The following is a 16,331-nucleotide window of genomic DNA, read 5'->3' as shown; positions in this document are numbered from 1 at the left end:
CTACAATCAGTGGAGGCTTCTCCAGTGAAGCAGGAGGCGTCCAAATGACCTGTAGCTGGAGCAGAAAGGACCGTTTTCTCTCTCTGCTCCGACTCCCTCTGAAAAATGGAGGGAACTTAGTTCTTACACACTTCCTCCATGAGAAACAAACAATTGCCCCCTTCTCTTGCTTTCTCTCCTCTTACCAAAATGACCAATTTGTCCAGTAGTTTCATGGCTTCCAGCACTGCTTCCCTTTTTGTCCCTGCCCGTCTGGAGAAAAGACCTACCAGTGAGTGTGCTTACCTATGTTGAGGGTAGGGAGTCAGGCTGGGGACTGCTAATATTCTGCTGCTGAGATCTAGACACAAATGAGTGGGGCTGAGACCAATGTGGCAGAAAGGCCATAGAAGGAACAAGCTCCTCAGGCTCCTCCCTGCCAGCCTCAAAGTAGAATCCAGAGCTGCCTGTGGTCTGGGAGGAGTATTTGTCCTTTGGTAGGATAGGAGGGTAGGATGCCAAACCAGGACTTTGGTCATTCGGAGTGGGACTTCGGGCCTTAGAGAGGATTAAACAGCAGCACCTCTGATGGGATATCAAATCAAAAGTGCGAACATTAGGAATGTTACTTGAGCTTCTCCATCCCCACAGGAGGTCTCTCTGGCCCTATCCAGCTCCTTCTCTGTAACTATCAGAAAGGCCAGGATACGGGGCGCCTGGGTGGCTCAGTCGTTAAGCGTCTGCCTTCGGCTCAGGTCATGATCCCAGGGTCCTGGGATTGAGCCCCACATCGGGCTTCCTGCTCAGCGGGGAGCCTGCTTCTCCCTCTGCCTACTCTGCCTGCCGCTCCTCCTGCTTGTGCTCTCTCTCTCTCTCTCAAATAAATAAAATCCTTAAAAAAAGAAAAGAAAGTGATTGTAAGGAGTGAGATAACCCACACGGAGTGCAATTAGCAGGTACCAGCACAGAGTAAACACTCCAAATGCGCTAACGAGTATTACCATGGGCCTACAGTCCCCAGGAACCCTAACCCATCTCGCTGGAGAAGTACCACACTCACACCCATTACTCGGCTCACACATTTAATCAGAGTATTTTGGCAGCTGTGTCTTTCCATCCATGCTCTCTCCCCTGGAAGTAGCGCGCTGCTCTATCAGTGCAGAGGCGGCATCACTGAACACGAGTTTTAGTCCCATGCGCACAGGGCAGACTCCTTCGGGCTGTGGTTCGGGTCATGGCTCTCTGTACGTGATGTATCAGGGCCCGGGCTTGGGGGGCTTTCTTCACGCCGTGCCCAGTCCGATCGCAGGGCTTCCCGGGGATGTCGGTTTGGCCTGGGCTCTCTGATGAATGAGACCTCTGAAAGCCGACAGTCTGACTCGGGATTCAAAGTCGTGCTCAGTGCCCAGGATGACTGCTTAGCGCCGAGGCCCGCGTTGAACCCAGAAGGGAAAGCCGGCGACCCTGGCCCGGCCCAGCTTGGGTTTAGGGGTTAGCGCCCGGGCCCCTCTGGCTACCTGGCGGTGACCCCGGGCGTTCCCGGAGGCCGCGGCGCAGCTCCTGAGTGAAGGTGTCTCTGAAGCGGGCAGCGCGGCGACCTAGGGAGCCCGCGGGCCCAGCCGCGAGGGCTCGAAGACGCCGGGCTGCGTCCTGGCCGCGCAGCTGGGCCTGCATCAGCGCGAAGGCCGTGAGCTGCGCCGCACGCCGGATGGGCTTAGACTGGGACAGACGCTCCACCAGCTGCGGGCTGTGCAGCAGGGCGCCCAACAGCCGCCGAAGAACCATCCTCTGAACGACCCGGAACCCGCAGCACGCCACTCTCGCTTCCGACGGCCGACAAATAAAGACGGACCACGTCTGCGCCCGCGCCGCCCGCTGACGACACTGCTGTGCTTGGATTGGTCCACAGGATGCCCACCTTTTGCAGCCGCTTCCGTTCGTTTCCGCTTCCGCCAGCGCCGCAGCAGCCTCGTTGTTCCTGGAGTGGCGGTGTCTTCGTCCACCTCTCTGCACTATGTCTGGTGGCCTTCTGAAGGCGCTGCGCAGCGATTCCTACGTGGAGCTGAGCCAGTACCGGGACCAGCACTTCCGGGTGAGGGAGGCCGGGCGGCGGGAAGGGAAGGGCCAGAACGCTGAGAATCTGGCTTGCTCTTGTCTCATTGTGTCGTTTTCCGTTCTTTGGTTTCCCGAAACGCGAAGTGAGGCCCCGGTGCCTGCTGGGGAACGGAGCTGAAAGGGCGTTTGGATACCACTGAATCCCATTATCTCGTAGAGAATTTGAGGCTCGCTTTCCCATTCCCTTGCAGCTGCTCCCTTTCCCAGGCCAGTGCAGAGGGGTTCCAGTGGCAGTAGTAGTGGTGGCTTGCATTTGCACAGGCTATGCCTTGGGAAGGTGACTTTGTGATATGAGGGATAGGGGTGTCCTTTTGACACCTGGAGTACGGGGAAAGGGGGCGTCTTCCTGAGCCAGATACTTTGTATTACTTTTTAATTTTAAATTCGATCCGCCCTGTGGCGCGTGGAGCCCTTTCCTTCTTGGTCTAGTAGAACGGTCCTACAGAGTTCTGCGCGGCGGCTGGGAGACACAAAGTTGAGCCTTGACTCCAACCATAGGGAGTCCTCGGAGTGGGCAGGTGGACTGTACAAGCTAGGCACTTTAAGAGTCTAGGTGTCAAGTTCAGAGAACTGCTGGGTTTCAGAAGAGGGCGGTTTTAGTTTGGCCCATATCATTGTAGATTATGTGGGGAAAGGGAAAGCGGCACATATTCGCGGTAGGCTGTTCAGTCTCAGCAAAGGTGGGGACGAGGTGGAGCGACACTCGTCAACCACTGTTATTAGGTAACTTTTATTGAGTACTGCTGCTTAAACCTGCTAAGTCCTAGATGGAGAGGGAAGATAGTTTCCGCACCCTAAGAGCTTATAATTTTCCAGTAGGGATTGTAAACGGCGGCAAGTAATCATAATCTAGAGCAGAAATGGTGAGGGGAAAGGAAATCCTATCAGGATTCAGAAAAGGGAGACGTCTTGTGATGGGAAAGGAGGAGCGCGTGTAGAAGAGGGTGGACGTGGAGAGTACGTACAACGTGTTAGCGGGGTAGGGGAAAGGAAATTTTGTTTGAGGCCAAATTGAGGAAGACCTGCAATTCGTTCGCTAAGGCAGCCATTTTTAAATGCTTACTATATGCCAAGCAAGGTTTTCACTTCGATCACTTTTACAGTTCTCATTACTTTAGAAAGTTCCACATCATTACCGTCTTGAATTTCAGGCATCCTATGAGAGTAAAACTGTGAAAGGTTTCAACTTGTTATTCATCTATGTAGTCTAAGGCCTGTAGCTTTATTTAGATAGTAGTCAGATACTGTCATGAGGAACTTCTAATGTTCTCTGAGTGAAATCTAGGTTAATATACCTGAAGTAAGGACTTACACCACAGTTGTCTTAAGCTATAGGTTGGTTGTTTGGAATAGGCTGTTTGGATTACTTACATGTGTGAGAAAAGTGGGAAGAAAAAGAAAAGGCCTCTCGGTAATTTTAATAAATCATTAACAGCAGTGATATAAATAAGATGAATCTACTTTATGTAATGTGTCAGTCCAAAGTTCTGAAAACTTGTTTTTAATGTAGAATGACTCTTCATCCTGTGGACTTTTTAACAAAGTATGGGATTGGGCATAAGACAGTTTGGGGGTGGTGGGGGGAGACTGGGTTAGGATTCCAGCTGCAACTACTGAGTAGCAGTATGACCTTGAACAAGTTACTTAACTGTCTTCTCAGATGTAAAAGCTAATAAATTAGCATCTACCTCATTCACTTCTGAGAATTAAATGCAATTTCATACGTGGAAGTCTCTGACCTGCGACCCCTTGATTCTCCCTAGAGGAACATACACCTCTTTCTTGTGTATGAGACCTTTATATTCATACTTTAAAAAAAATTTCTTTTGGAGGGGCGCCTGGGTGGCTCAGCCGGTTAAGCAACTGCCTTCGGCTCAGGTCATGATCTCAGGGTCCTGGGATCGAACCCCGCATTGGGCTCCTTGCTCAGTGGGGAGCCTGCCTCTCCCTCTCCCTCTGCCTGCCGCTCCCCCTGCTTGTGTTCTCTCTCTCTGTCAAATAAGTAGATTAAAAAAAAAAATCTTTAAAAAAACATTTCTTTTGGAGCATACCCTTCATATTGTTCTGTACTTTTTACTATGGTCATCACTGTCTCAAGAGATGTTCCTTGTAACTGCATGTGCGTATGCGTATACGTTATTTATTGATGTACCATAATTTATTTCATCATTTTCCTTTATTGTGATTTCCTTTAGACGGTTTCTCTATCCCTCCATTCTGCCACTGAATGTGATCACAGGAGACCTGTTAGTCTGAGCTCTGTGCTACAAAGCTTTCAGAGACAAGTAATGCAAAGTCTAGTTCTCAGAGTGAAGGAAACTGGATCAACATTATATATGGAGTAGTAAATGAAGAAGGGAGGTCTCTTGGGAAATGCTCTAGGGGCCTGAGTGTAGATCTATTCAGCTACTTTCCAAACTGGAATACCACTCTATGGTTGATGGTAGAGCCTTAGCCTGAGAGCCTGAGAGCAGGTCAGTGGGTAGGTGTTCTATTTCGTTACCATTTGTCCTCCCCAGTGTGGAGGCCAGAAGAGAAGGTCCGAGGACGACCAACTGGTTTCTGTGCAGGCATGTAAAATGCCATATCTAGCCCATGACAAGCCCCAGGGATTGTCAGGTAGGTTGGCTGAAGCCCACTTATATTCCTGTCTCTGGCTTCATCCTGTCTTCCAAATTTGGAAGCCTCTCAAGAACATAAGTTCTGGGGCACCTGGGTGGTTCAGATGTTAAGCCTCTGCCTTCAGCTCAGGTCGTGATCCCAGGGTCATGGGATCGAGCCCCACATCGGGCTCCTGGCTCAGCGAGGAGCCTGCTTCTCCCTCTGCCTCTCCCCCTGCTCATGCTTTCTCTCTCTGTATCTCTGTGTCTCAAATGAATAAATAAAATCTTTAAAAAAAAAAAAACCTAAGTTCTTGGGGCACCTAGGTGGCTCAGTCAGTTAAGCGTCTGCCTTCAGCTCAGGTCAGGATCCTGAGATGGAGCCCTGCATCAGGCTCCCTGCTCAGTGGGGAGCCTGCTTCTCCCTCTGCCCCTTCCCCTGCTTTTGTGCACTCGCGCGCGCTCTCTCTCACGCTCTCTTGCTCTCACAAAAATAAGTAAATTAAAAAAAAAATAAAAGGTCAGGGAACCTTTTTATAAAAAAAATAAAAAAACAATCTCTCATTTTTAGTGATCAGTACATTTTCTCCTAAACTCAGAAAAATATATGAGCATGTAAACCATCTAAGCAGTTGTTTTGAACATTCTCAATGGGATTATTATAAGGGATACCCTATCTCTGAAAATCCATTTATTTTTCAATACAAAAAAGTCCTTTCTAGTATATTGGTTCAAGATGCGGAAGTTAAATTCAAGCAACGGGAGAAGGTTCCAGTGCTGAGGATATGGAGTGTGCGGAGAAAAGGCATGCCATCTGCATGGCACAGTACGGCACAGGAGGAAGGCTAATGCAACATGACCCTTAAGCTGTGGCTGTCTCCTGAAGGCAGTCTGGAACTGACGTACTCCAGAAGTACGTCATAGAATGTGAACACCTGTCTCTCTCTCTCTCTCTGTCTCTCTCTGGCAAGGGATTTGTGGTAGACTGGGATGATGAGAGAAGCTGATTCCCAAATTAGTAACGACAGTTTTTGCCATACTTGGGAATACGATTTAAGCAGGACTCTTCATAGATTGTGTTGCTGAACTTTTTCTCTTATTTGACATTCCAGGGTGACAATGAAGAACAGGAAAAATTACTGAAGAAGAGCTGCACATTGTATGTTGGAAATCTTTCCTTTTACACAACTGAAGAACAAATCTATGAACTCTTCAGCAAAAGTGGTGACATAAAGAAGATCATCATGGGCCTGGATAAGATGAAGAAAACAGCATGTGGGTTCTGCTTTGTGGAGTATCCTTCCTGTGTGTCTGGTGTAGCTATTGGGTGAGGGTGGGGCCAAGAGTGGCTAGTTTTAAAAAAATGAGTGAGGCCATCCACTAATTAGCATCCCTGTACTTAATTACCTCTACGTCTCCTTCCTTCATCTAGCTCTTACCTTCTGCCCAGTGTGTCTGCACTCTTGTGTTGTAAAAGCTGCTAACATTTACATTCTGTTCTGAAATCCATGCTTTGTTTAGAATTTATTCTTTAAGAAACAGTCTTTTGAAAATATATGCTCATGGTGTGTACAGAAGTACAAAGGATATAGGGAAAATAAAATCTCTGTACTGTTCTAAACCCAGACAGTTACCAGTTCTTGGGTGTCTTTCTAGCAGTGATCCTGTGGATGCATGGTAGCATACTGCATGCATTATTTTTTCCCCACCTTAGAGATTGTTTTATGGTAGCACACATAGGTCTACCTCTTTTTTAAGTGGCTGTATAGTATTTCATTATGTAGATGTATATAGCTTGATTTTATATAAGGTCAAAACCAAACTAGCATCTCCCTGGAAATTCTGTAAATATTGGACCTCCTGGATTTTTTCCTTGGGGTTTTTTTCTCCTAACATTTTCTTTTTTGGTCACTTTGTCTTACATTCTGAGAAATTTCCCAGACCTCATCTAACACGTTTCAAAAAATTTTGTTTGTGCCCCAAATTACCTGGGAATTTTTTTTGGGGGGGGGGCTGTATTTATGCTGTAAATTTTCCTTAAATGTGTGGTGATCCCCAGGTTCCCAGTCATAATTAGGGAAAAGAAGGCTAACTTTGTGGGCCCAGGCAACTCTCTCTCAAGTTGCTGCCCCGCCTTTGGTAAATGTGGGTTTCCTAAATGCCAGAATGAAAAGGGATTTTATTTTGACTTAACTAACATCAAAGACACTGCCCTATAGGGTTCCTCCAGATGGTTTGTTCAAAACTCTGTCGTTCTATTTTTATTTGCCTGTGTTTAAATGCCTTCCTGCTCGCAGGTGATCTTCCCACATACAGACCTTTAATTAAACCCTATTTGCTGTCTCCTTTAAGCCCCTTCAAGAATATTTCAAACTGTGACTTTGTTTGATCCATTAGCACTCTTCCTTCACTTCCTTGAACCTCGAGTTTGCTGATGGCCTCTTCTGTTCTTTGGGTGTATATATGTCATCTTAATGGGGTCTTGAAAAGGAAATGAGAAATGTGCTTACTCTTTTAGCTTGAACTGGAAGCCCTACTCTCGAACCTATTCCAAACTTTTGATTTTGGGGTCTGATTTCTGGGCTCTACAAGCTTCTTCCATTCCCCCTTCAGACACAAGGGACAAGAGTGCCCAGATTTTATATTTGCCTCAGGGGGCAATAGCATCAAAGTTCAGAGGGTACAGGGAGAACAACAGAAGACACAAAGCAAGTCCACCTTATAGGTAATACTCAGTCTCTGAGAACTGAATGCTTTTGCATTTGTCTTGTGTGTCAGAGATCCACAATCATAACAGCAGACAATTGCCAAGAGAGGCTGCCATTGCCAGTGTTTTTTCTCACTTTGCCCTTTTATCATGTCATTCATCCAGCAAAAAAATTACTGAATGCCCATTGTGTGCTAGGCATCGTGTAGGTGTTGGACACTGGAATTTCAGCAAGTGCTTCCCTGCCTGTGTAATTGAAGACAATAGAGGTCAGCATTTCCCTGAACCCAGCTAATGATAATGATTGCTTATAGATTTTAATATCACCCCAAAGGTAGATTGAGTGGATCTGATTAAACAGGTTTGGGAACACCTAACCTGAGTAATAGGATACTGAGTCTTTCCTTCTAATGAAATGCAATGGCAATTCCATATGCCCTATAACCTTCTCTTTTTATTAAGTTGAATATACAGTTCCAAATTTGGATGTTTTTGTTTCCTTGGATAAGTGTGCAGTTTGCGCTCTAAACCTGCACTGAACATATTTATACTTTACAAACCAAAATATGGGGACAATGGGACCAAATAATTATTAACAGGATTATCTAGGAAATCACGATCAGTAGCCTTGGATAAATCATAGTTGACTCTGTAAGTGCTTCTGGACCAACCTCAAACAGGCTTGTGCAAACCAAATTACTATCTTTCAAATCCTTCTGGTTGGATTCATTTTTGTACTCTTTCTTAACAACTCAGCTTCATTTAGACGTTGCTTTCTGTATTTCCAAAAACGTTTGGAGAAATGCTATATAGTGTTCCTTAATACTGAAGATACTATTCAAGAGCAGATGCAGAAAATGCCATGAGGTACATAAACGGAACTCGTCTGGATGACCGGATCATTCGCACAGACTGGGACGCAGGCTTTAAGGAGGGAAGGCAGTATGGCCGTGGGCGATCTGGGGGCCAGGTATGCAGGAAGGTTCTCTTGGCTCAGTCTTTGCCTGGTATCTCCGTCCTAGTGACAAGGGCTTTGTCACTTTGTGTTTGTTCTTTTAGAAAACAATTTTGTGCTATAACCTTTGGCTTGCAGTGAATCTGAAAACTACCCATTAGGATTGGTAAATCATAGATTCTATACATTTTCACAAGCAACCATTATTGGACTTCTGCTAGGGGCATTTTGTACCCGTAAGTGTCTAGAACAAAAGGAAAATGCATTGAAATAAATTTTAAGTTTTTAATTTTAAAATAGCCATTTGGAATATGCTACTTTTGAATGCTGTTGAGTATGAGCATGATGTTTGGTTTAAAAAAAAACAAACATAGGCGGGGCGCCTGGCTGGCTCAGATGGTAGAGCATGTGACTCTTGATCTCGGGGTCACGAGTTCAAGCCCCATGTTGGGCGTAGAGTTTTATTTATTAAGTAAGCAAACAACCATTACGTAATCTTTTTAAAAAATATTTTAATTATTTATTTGAGAGAGAGACAGAGAGCACTAGCAGGGAGGGGAGGGAGAAACAGGCTTCCCGCTGAGCAGGGATTCCCCATGCGGGGCTCGATCCCAGGACCCCGGGATCACGACCTGAGCTGAAGGCAGATGCTTAATGACTGAGCCACCCAGGCGCCCCACGTAATCTTAATTTTGCAAGGCAGTTGAGCTTTACATCTGTTGCTCAAAAAAACGTTAGGTCCTACTTGAATGTTCACATTATGACACCTGAAAAGGCTGAATAGTTTGCCTGCTTATGTGTTTGTGGGAGGCATATTCATTACACCAATCTTCTCTATAATGTAACTTATGTTCTTTTCAATTAAGGTACGAGATGAGTATCGGCAGGACTATGATGCTGGGAGAGGAGGCTATGGAAAACTGGCCCAAAACCAGTGAGTGGTGAGAGCCCCATCATGAAAACTCACTCCTTTGGCCTGTTGAATTTGCCATGCATTACCCAAGGTCTGCAAACCTGCCCACTTTTAACATGCTTTGATCAAGGTCTCTACTGAGCTCGAAGCCATTTTATGGTTGTCCTTTGAAAACTATTAAAGGACAGAATCCAAAGGAATGCCTTTATTCTGTAGTCTTAGAATCTTGGCCATATGTCAGGTTGCCGGAATGATTTTATGTCACCAGGTCAGAATTTGTGTTCTGTGGCAACAGGTTTCATTTATCAGCCCAAAACACCACACTTTTTTCAGGAAGCTGGAAAATTTTTAAAAATTGATAATAGGTTCATGGTCTTCATTGGGGCCTCAAAAATTTTAAGTTTGCAGGAAATAAAAATGTAATAAATGGGGTTTTGCTATGTTGTACTGTTCTGAATGTAAGATGTTTGACAACTGAGTTTGTTTTCTGTGTTGAGTTCTAATCTCTAAAGGCAAACTTGGAGGAGTCAAGGGAACTTCCTAAATTGTTGATGCAAAAGTAAGCCTTAGACTGTCCTAGGAGATACCACCAGCTTATGTGCTTTATGTATTAAGACTTGACTAGTATTTACTGTACACATTTTTCAAAAGATGTGTTCTACTTAAAGATTCATTTTCAGAGTGATCTCAGGAATGGACTGGATTTAAAAAAGAGGCTGAAAAATCAAGAGAACACTTAACAAGAACAATCAGAATTGCTTCCCACAGGAAATGTGTTTCAGCCAATTTTCATTTGAGGTCTGTCTTGTTTTTTCCCTAATTGTGCTTACCGAGCTTCAGAGCCTGTATAGTGAGCTGACAGTCTCTATGGTGAAGGGGGTCTACAAAATTTATTTTGCATTTGTAAAGCACAAGGTGATTTCTCTAATATATATGAACTGTTGCTCATTAAACTTAGTCTAATATAATTTTCCCTTACTCTGTTGCTAGATGAAAAAATTTCACTTATGTCTCCTAACTTCCACTAGAGCTTTTGAAAGTTGGGGCTGAAGTATCTCAATGTGAACATCTTTCACATTACAGTAAGTACAGGTTCTCTCATAAGTTCAAGCTGATTATTTGGATTAAGAGCTATAATTAGTTCTAAATGCTTAGGAAAGAACCATTTGCAGATGTTTAATGAGGACAATCATTTTGAAAATTTCTTTTACACTGTAGTTTGAATTAACGTATTTTATAATTTTGTAGTAAAATATAACTCAGATTTCTACAGGCCTTAAAACCGTAGACCGTGGTTCCTGTTTGAATTGTCAGACCAAGTTATCTTTGTCTCTGCCCCACTACCTCACCTATACAAGAGTGACACCGGAACTCTTACTCTGGAATATTTGTGAGTAAGGTGAATTTGCGCATGTCCGTTTTGATTTGACAGTTACCTAATATGGTAGCCACTAGCTATGCTCAGAGAACACTGCCATCATGGCAGAAAATTCTGTTGGGCGGTGTTATTTAAGGGTAGGCTGCTGGTCACTGTTCATAAATGAGCCTTGTCATGACAAGAGCATCCCTTTGAGAAACTATTCACCGAACAGTACATGTTATTCAAGAGAACACACATTTATAAAGGCATTTAGTTTATTTTTCAAAAAAATATTTTTGCTAGAAGGTTTGAGTAATTTTACATGATCACAATCTTTAAATAAATTCTTTTTCTGACCAAAAGGTACCATTTAAGTCAACAGCTTATCTAGGCTGTTTTTGTAACACCCAAATACAATTAGCACTTCTCTGATGGTATAGTCCCTAAGTCTTAATTATCTATAGGCCAGGAGGCAGAGCCTCACACGTAAGAAAAGCAGGTGCTTTACAACTGCTGATTAGTTCGGTTTCTTAATTAAGCAGAGCAGGTAGTCAGTATATTCAGTTCACACTATTAACACGCTTGAAGGGTCTGATTCATCCAGAGCTCTCCCAGTCAGCACTTCTAACCCAGGGAACCAGTGAACCAAAACTGCAGAGAAAAAGGGCAGCTCTAGACTAGTGCTGGCTGTGTCCCAGTTAGGGCTGTTGTTCTGTTCCAACTATGAATCCAACATGACCGGTGTCACTCATATTCAGTGATAAGTAGAAAATATGATGCAAAACCAAAAAGTGATTTGGGGACTTTTGGCAGCAACTGCTGCTTTTCCCTTCCTTAAGAGGTCCTCTTTCTTAAGAGAACTCAACTAAAAGTTGAATTAAATCTACATTCATTGCTACAGATTTAACATACGGACAAATCACTGGAAAGAATAACTACAGACCAGTAAGTTTGTTGATGGACAGGACTGGGCACAGCTTGAAGGCACATCGTAAGCAGCTTTTAGTTTGTACAAGGCCTGCACTCAACCCCCAAAGCATAAGGGCTGCCCACCTTGTGAGCACCCAAACAATTCAGTGCCAAGCTAGTGACAATAAAACAATGCCTGCCTCTTCCACCAGCAGCCAAGACTACATTTCAAAAATGTCCTTGTTGCAAGGAAGAAATTATTGCAAACAAGAGGACAAAGGCCCTTCTGATGTAGGGCTTGGACTAAATAGAGGTTCACACCTAGTCACGAGAATAGGGGGAAAAGTAGACTATGTGCTAAAACCAAGTTTCATGAACAGAGAAACATTTTGAACTAGATTCGTAAAATATTTGACATTTAGGCAAAAGCACGCTGGACAATGCACCTCAAGCTGCCTTATTAAACTGGAAGTGAAAGGGAAGCTGGCCTTCGACAGTTCGCTTTAGTTACCTATGCGCACCCCTGCTTGCCTCAGAGGGTGACCATTTCTCAGACTGGAGGAAATGGCAACTCAAGTTTTGGCCATGAAAATTCAGAACACAGTTGTATGTGTCTTTTCTACATGCCTCGTTCTGTCGGTGAGGAGGTTAGCTGGAGCTCTAAAGTTTAAGATACTGTGAATCCACAGCCTAGTTGTACTGGCTACTTTGTATAACTACCTCCCTCCCCCGCAAAAGTTAAGCAAATGTCTTACATGCAGATCTGAAAAAAATCTCACATTTTGCATAATCTTGTAGGAAAACCTCAAGAACATATCCTCCCCACTTAAACTGTCATCTTTGCTAATGCTGACATAACCCTAACTGTAGCAGCATAAAGTGCCTCTGATCTCAGAAATACTGACCTGGTTTTACAGTAAGTCCGGAGGGCTCTGGAGAGTGCTGGGGCTCTTTACAACGTAAACACTGGTGTTGGTGCTTAGAATGGGGGGGTGGGGAGGGGACCCTGCGTGTAAATATGTTGGGACTCTACCCTCAACTGCTGGCAGCCTCACCTTCTGGCCAAGTTAAACTGCACGTTTTAGCTTTTTATTTTCAATACCCCACACCTAACCAGCATAATGCCAAGCATCTTCTGTCATTAACTTGCTATTCTGTGTAAGCTTCTGCGATTCTTACATACACCTTTGTGTTTTTTCTGCCCCACTTCAAAAGATAATTGGGTAATTTAACATGCATCTTTCTGGATTCCCCTTCCTTTCAAATATCACAAAAGGCTAGAATAAAGATGTAAGATCCATTACTTTAATCCTAATGCAGCTAAGCAAAGGACAAAACGTGGAGCCCCGCATGCTGCTGAGATCACTAGAGGTAAGAGCAAAAAAACTCAACATCTGCTCTGCTCCTGTGCAGTTGTCTCGTTACCCTTCCTCTTCTCTCCTCCCCACGCATCTGCAAAAGACCTGGTCCGTCTTCAGTTTTGAAGATTTATATTTTAAACACCTTTGGAAAAAGAAAGGTGTTTGGCAAATCTTAATTTCTTTCATATGGGAGATCACACAAGGATAACCACAACTTGTAAAGTACTTAGAAAGGCTGAATTCTCATGTGTTTGACCACTAGTTTAATGGATAGTAACATTTTTAATGGGCCAAAACCAAAAATCCAGAGAATGCAGTGTTCCAGCAAAAGCCTTTATAAGATGTGGGAATTTGTTAGAATTCTTCTTACAGCCAAGATCGAAATTTCTCATGTGTTAATGTAATTGGACCCCCAAAGTTGTCTTTTTCTCACACCTTAATCCACTCCTCCCAAAGCAGGCACTGCACTTTATAAGTGTGCCTCTAAAAACAGAACACACCAGTCAGGTTTTGGCTTTCTTCTCACCCTTCAAAAGGAATGCAACTCGGCAAGACTCACTGGGAGAGGGAAGTCAGTGAAAGGTGCAGCAGGTAAAACAGGACTGGCTTTGTCAAAACCACCACTCCTAGCTACCCTTTATGCCCCAGGGAACAACTATCATTCTCAGAGTTACGTTGTATTGAAAACATCCTGCGCTTTTAGGTTCTGGGATTAAATTTTAAACCTGTATTCAGTTCACATCTAAGTTTCAAAAGCCGCACCAAATCTACTAGGGTTTTTTTTTTTTTTTTTTTAATACTCTGCACTGCATGCTCTGTCTATATGCATGCGTTTGGATAATAAATATTAAATATGGGGGAAACACACGGAATCCATAAAATTAAAAATAAAACCAAACTGAACATTAAAAAATAGTACACGGTAGCTAGAGAAAAGAATAGGGCAAAAAACAAATTTGAGGTAACAATAGTGGCCCAACACCACTGATCTGAAGTATCTATAAAAATTCAAATAAGTGTTTGGAGATTCAAGTAACAAACCATCTGCTTCAACTTGGTCAGACCTCCCAGAGTCCCTGCTGAGTTTCAGTCCATGAGCCGGCACTCACATAGCTCCTTGTAAATCCTCTTCCGCACTCGGGGCATGTCCTCTTGGGAAAACTGGAAAGGCTGCTCTAAGGCGAGGCACTTGCAGTACTGCAAAGGTCCCAGAAACATGTTAAGTGGCATGTGGAGCTAGGAAGCAGCCCAGTGTATTTTCCCAGATGCAGACCTAATAGAATAGGGTCTAAGGCAGCATTTTAAAGTTTGGTTGTAAAACACTTTGCTTTAAAACATTTACCTCCAAATTGTAGTCACCCTTCCCAGTAAGTATATCACTTAGGGTCTCCCCTCTTTGCCCACACAATATGTGAAAGGCAGAAACTGATGAAGAGGCTCCAATTATTCTAAAGGTGTAATGTGTGGAGACGGCAGCTAGATCTAACATGGTCTTTAAGTGAGAACCTCAGTTTGTTTACAAACCCCAGACATTAATGAGTCAGAGGAATGAGCCCATCTTTCATGATCTCTGCAAATCTCTAAGCTCATGAATTACATACGATTTCCTTTGTAAGTATAATGTCTAACAAAATTTTCAGTAGCCCGTTAAGACCACTAAGGGAACCCACAGCAGGAGAAAGCAGTTTTTGAATGTGGCCCTTTTTTATAAAAATGTAATTAGTTTTTACTCTGTGGTTAAAGACCACTTATCAATGGTTAAAAAAACATAGTTAATTCTGCAACTGCCAAGGGTCTACAGTACAGATTCAGGTCAGTCTCTATTGTGCCTTACTAATAACCTCTGATAAGAGGTGGATACCAAGCTGTTCATTCTTGGCTTTAGAAGGTGTTGCTTCTAATAACATCTTAAAGTGCAGAAACTACAGCTCCCCATCAACAAAGGAAGGGAAGGAGGAAATCCTGTTACCTGTTCCTAGTGCCAGGTACATACCACAGGGGCTCCCATCTGCCTAAGCCCAACAAATTTAATTCACACATCCTAAATTCTGGAAAAACAGATTTCTTTACCTGGAGCACAAAGACTCCACAGTCACTGTCATTTTTCTGTTGTGGAATACACTAAAGAGAAAAACAAAATGATCATTAAAATAAAACCCAAGTACTTGTCTTCAGATAATTTGTTTTTATGGAAAAATGAGCAAGAGACAAGAAATCCATCTCTGTCCAAGACAGCTGGTGGACTGGTATATACCTTTGGTATTTAAAGTATGGGATTTTATGGAGGCATCTAGCCACATCAAAAGAGCAAGCAACCAACTGCAACTTATAGAACATTTTGCCTAAATGGGAGAAATAGGAAATCAAAATCCTATTTTAAAACTTCCATTTGGATAACTAGTTTTACTATCAGATTACTGACAATGGAATCAAAATAGAATTGTGGATCAAAAAGCATATGCCTGGACTCTGAATACTTACTAACAATCCTGCTTAGCAGTCTCCACTTTTTATCTCCTACTACACAACTCTTACTCTTTGAAAGAAATCATAAAGATAAGCAGTAGGTTTCCAAAAGAACTCGTTATGTATTCTGCTTAGAGTAGGAGTATGAAAGATCCTGACTAAATTTAGACTACCTGGATATTCTAGTTGGGAAAATTTAGAAAATTTACAAGTCCAATTCTGGTTTAAACTAAAAGACTAGGTTATTAAAAGAAAATGTATGCTTAGTTTATTTAAACCTTAGCATTTGGGACAGGTCAAGGATGAACAAATAAATCTGGTGCTTTTGGGTTTGGCTTAAAGTTTGTTTCAAGATTCTGCCTCTAAGATTGTGTTCAGTGATCCAGACAGACCTAAGATCAAGGACCTGACTCTCAATAGTTCTGATGGCCTTTGGGGAAGGTCACACCTACGCTTCAGTTTTCTTATCTACAGAATAAAGCTGATGCTCATCCCTAAAAGACCAACCTGCCTACCTTACAGGTTGTAAGGATTAAATGAGATCACACATGCAAAAACACTTTGAAAACAATAAAGCAGTGACCATAAAATTTAAGACACTGGTATTTGTGACAGCAAGGAGAAGCTGTGCCTGGGCACTCTGCCCCACATATAGCCTGAGTATCTATAGGGCAAACATAGTGTTGCTTTCAGACTGAAACACTCGAGGTACTGTCTTCCCCAAATGCCTGGTAAGAAGCCCAGTGCACTTGCGCCCTTAGTGGATCCAAATGGTCATTTCAGCATTTCTCTGGGTCTATGTGGGTCATCTGGAAGTAAGACGCAAGAGGCAGGTGCCACCAAAAGAAAAAAGTTACATACCTATTTATTTCTTTTTTTCCCCCAATACAGCAACCATATCAGTAGCAGCTGCCCCTGCCCCAAGGATGAAATTAGTAAATTTGTTCCCCACAAGCACTGGGAAAC

The 16,331-nt window shown here is 43.3% G+C and overlaps 3 protein-coding genes across 22 annotated transcripts in view; 1 reads left to right on the top strand and 2 right to left on the bottom strand.

Annotated features, from left to right (window-relative positions):
- Positions 1 to 1,044: 1,044 nt before the first annotated feature.
- On the bottom strand, positions 1,045 to 1,876 carry NCBP2AS2 (NCBP2 antisense 2 (head to head)). Its single transcript, XM_025869097.2, has one exon. The coding sequence runs from the start codon at positions 1,762 to 1,764 to the stop codon at positions 1,465 to 1,467; it is 300 nt and encodes a 99-aa protein (XP_025724882.1). The 5' UTR covers positions 1,765 to 1,876; the 3' UTR covers positions 1,045 to 1,464.
- Positions 1,875 to 16,331, top strand: part of NCBP2 (nuclear cap binding protein subunit 2) — a 30,250-nt gene continuing 15,793 nt past the window's right edge. For 4 of the 15 annotated variants that reach the window (XM_073895070.1, XM_073895077.1, XM_073895067.1 and 1 more), the window contains exons 1-5: positions 1,898 to 2,071; positions 5,807 to 5,988; positions 8,233 to 8,371; positions 9,223 to 9,290; positions 10,300 to 10,351. In XM_073895070.1, the coding sequence (XP_073751171.1) occupies positions 1,994 to 2,071; positions 5,807 to 5,988; positions 8,233 to 8,371; positions 9,223 to 9,290; positions 10,300 to 10,306 (474 nt within the window). In that variant the 5' untranslated portion in view covers positions 1,898 to 1,993 and the 3' untranslated portion in view covers positions 10,307 to 10,351. Of the gene's footprint in view, positions 2,072 to 5,806; positions 5,989 to 8,232; positions 8,372 to 9,222; positions 10,238 to 10,259; positions 10,352 to 10,542; positions 10,660 to 12,858; positions 12,910 to 16,331 lie in introns of those variants that run through there. The other 11 variants (XM_073895110.1, XM_073895105.1, XM_073895101.1 and 8 more) reach the window with 7 other exon arrangements.
- SENP5 (SUMO specific peptidase 5) overlaps positions 10,887 to 16,331 on the bottom strand; it is a 53,604-nt gene continuing 48,159 nt past the window's right edge. For 5 of the 6 annotated variants that reach the window (XM_073895009.1, XM_025876228.2, XM_073895015.1 and 2 more), the window contains 2 exons: positions 14,970 to 15,020; positions 10,887 to 14,096 (listed from right to left, as the gene is read on the bottom strand). In XM_073895009.1, coding sequence (XP_073751110.1) covers positions 13,986 to 14,096; positions 14,970 to 15,020 — 162 coding nt within the window. In that variant the 3' untranslated portion in view covers positions 10,887 to 13,985. The remainder of the gene's footprint in view (positions 14,097 to 14,969; positions 15,021 to 16,331) is intronic. The other variant, XM_073895011.1, reaches the window with a different exon arrangement.

This window comes from Callorhinus ursinus, unplaced genomic scaffold, assembly GCF_003265705.2.
Source record: "Callorhinus ursinus isolate GAN/ISIS: 27379988/994484 unplaced genomic scaffold, GSC_fseal_2.0 scaffold1, whole genome shotgun sequence".
Lineage (NCBI taxonomy): Eukaryota > Metazoa > Chordata > Mammalia > Carnivora > Otariidae > Callorhinus > Callorhinus ursinus.
The sequence above is the reverse complement of the archived record's forward strand: the minus strand, read 5'-3'. Positions and strand labels throughout refer to the sequence as shown.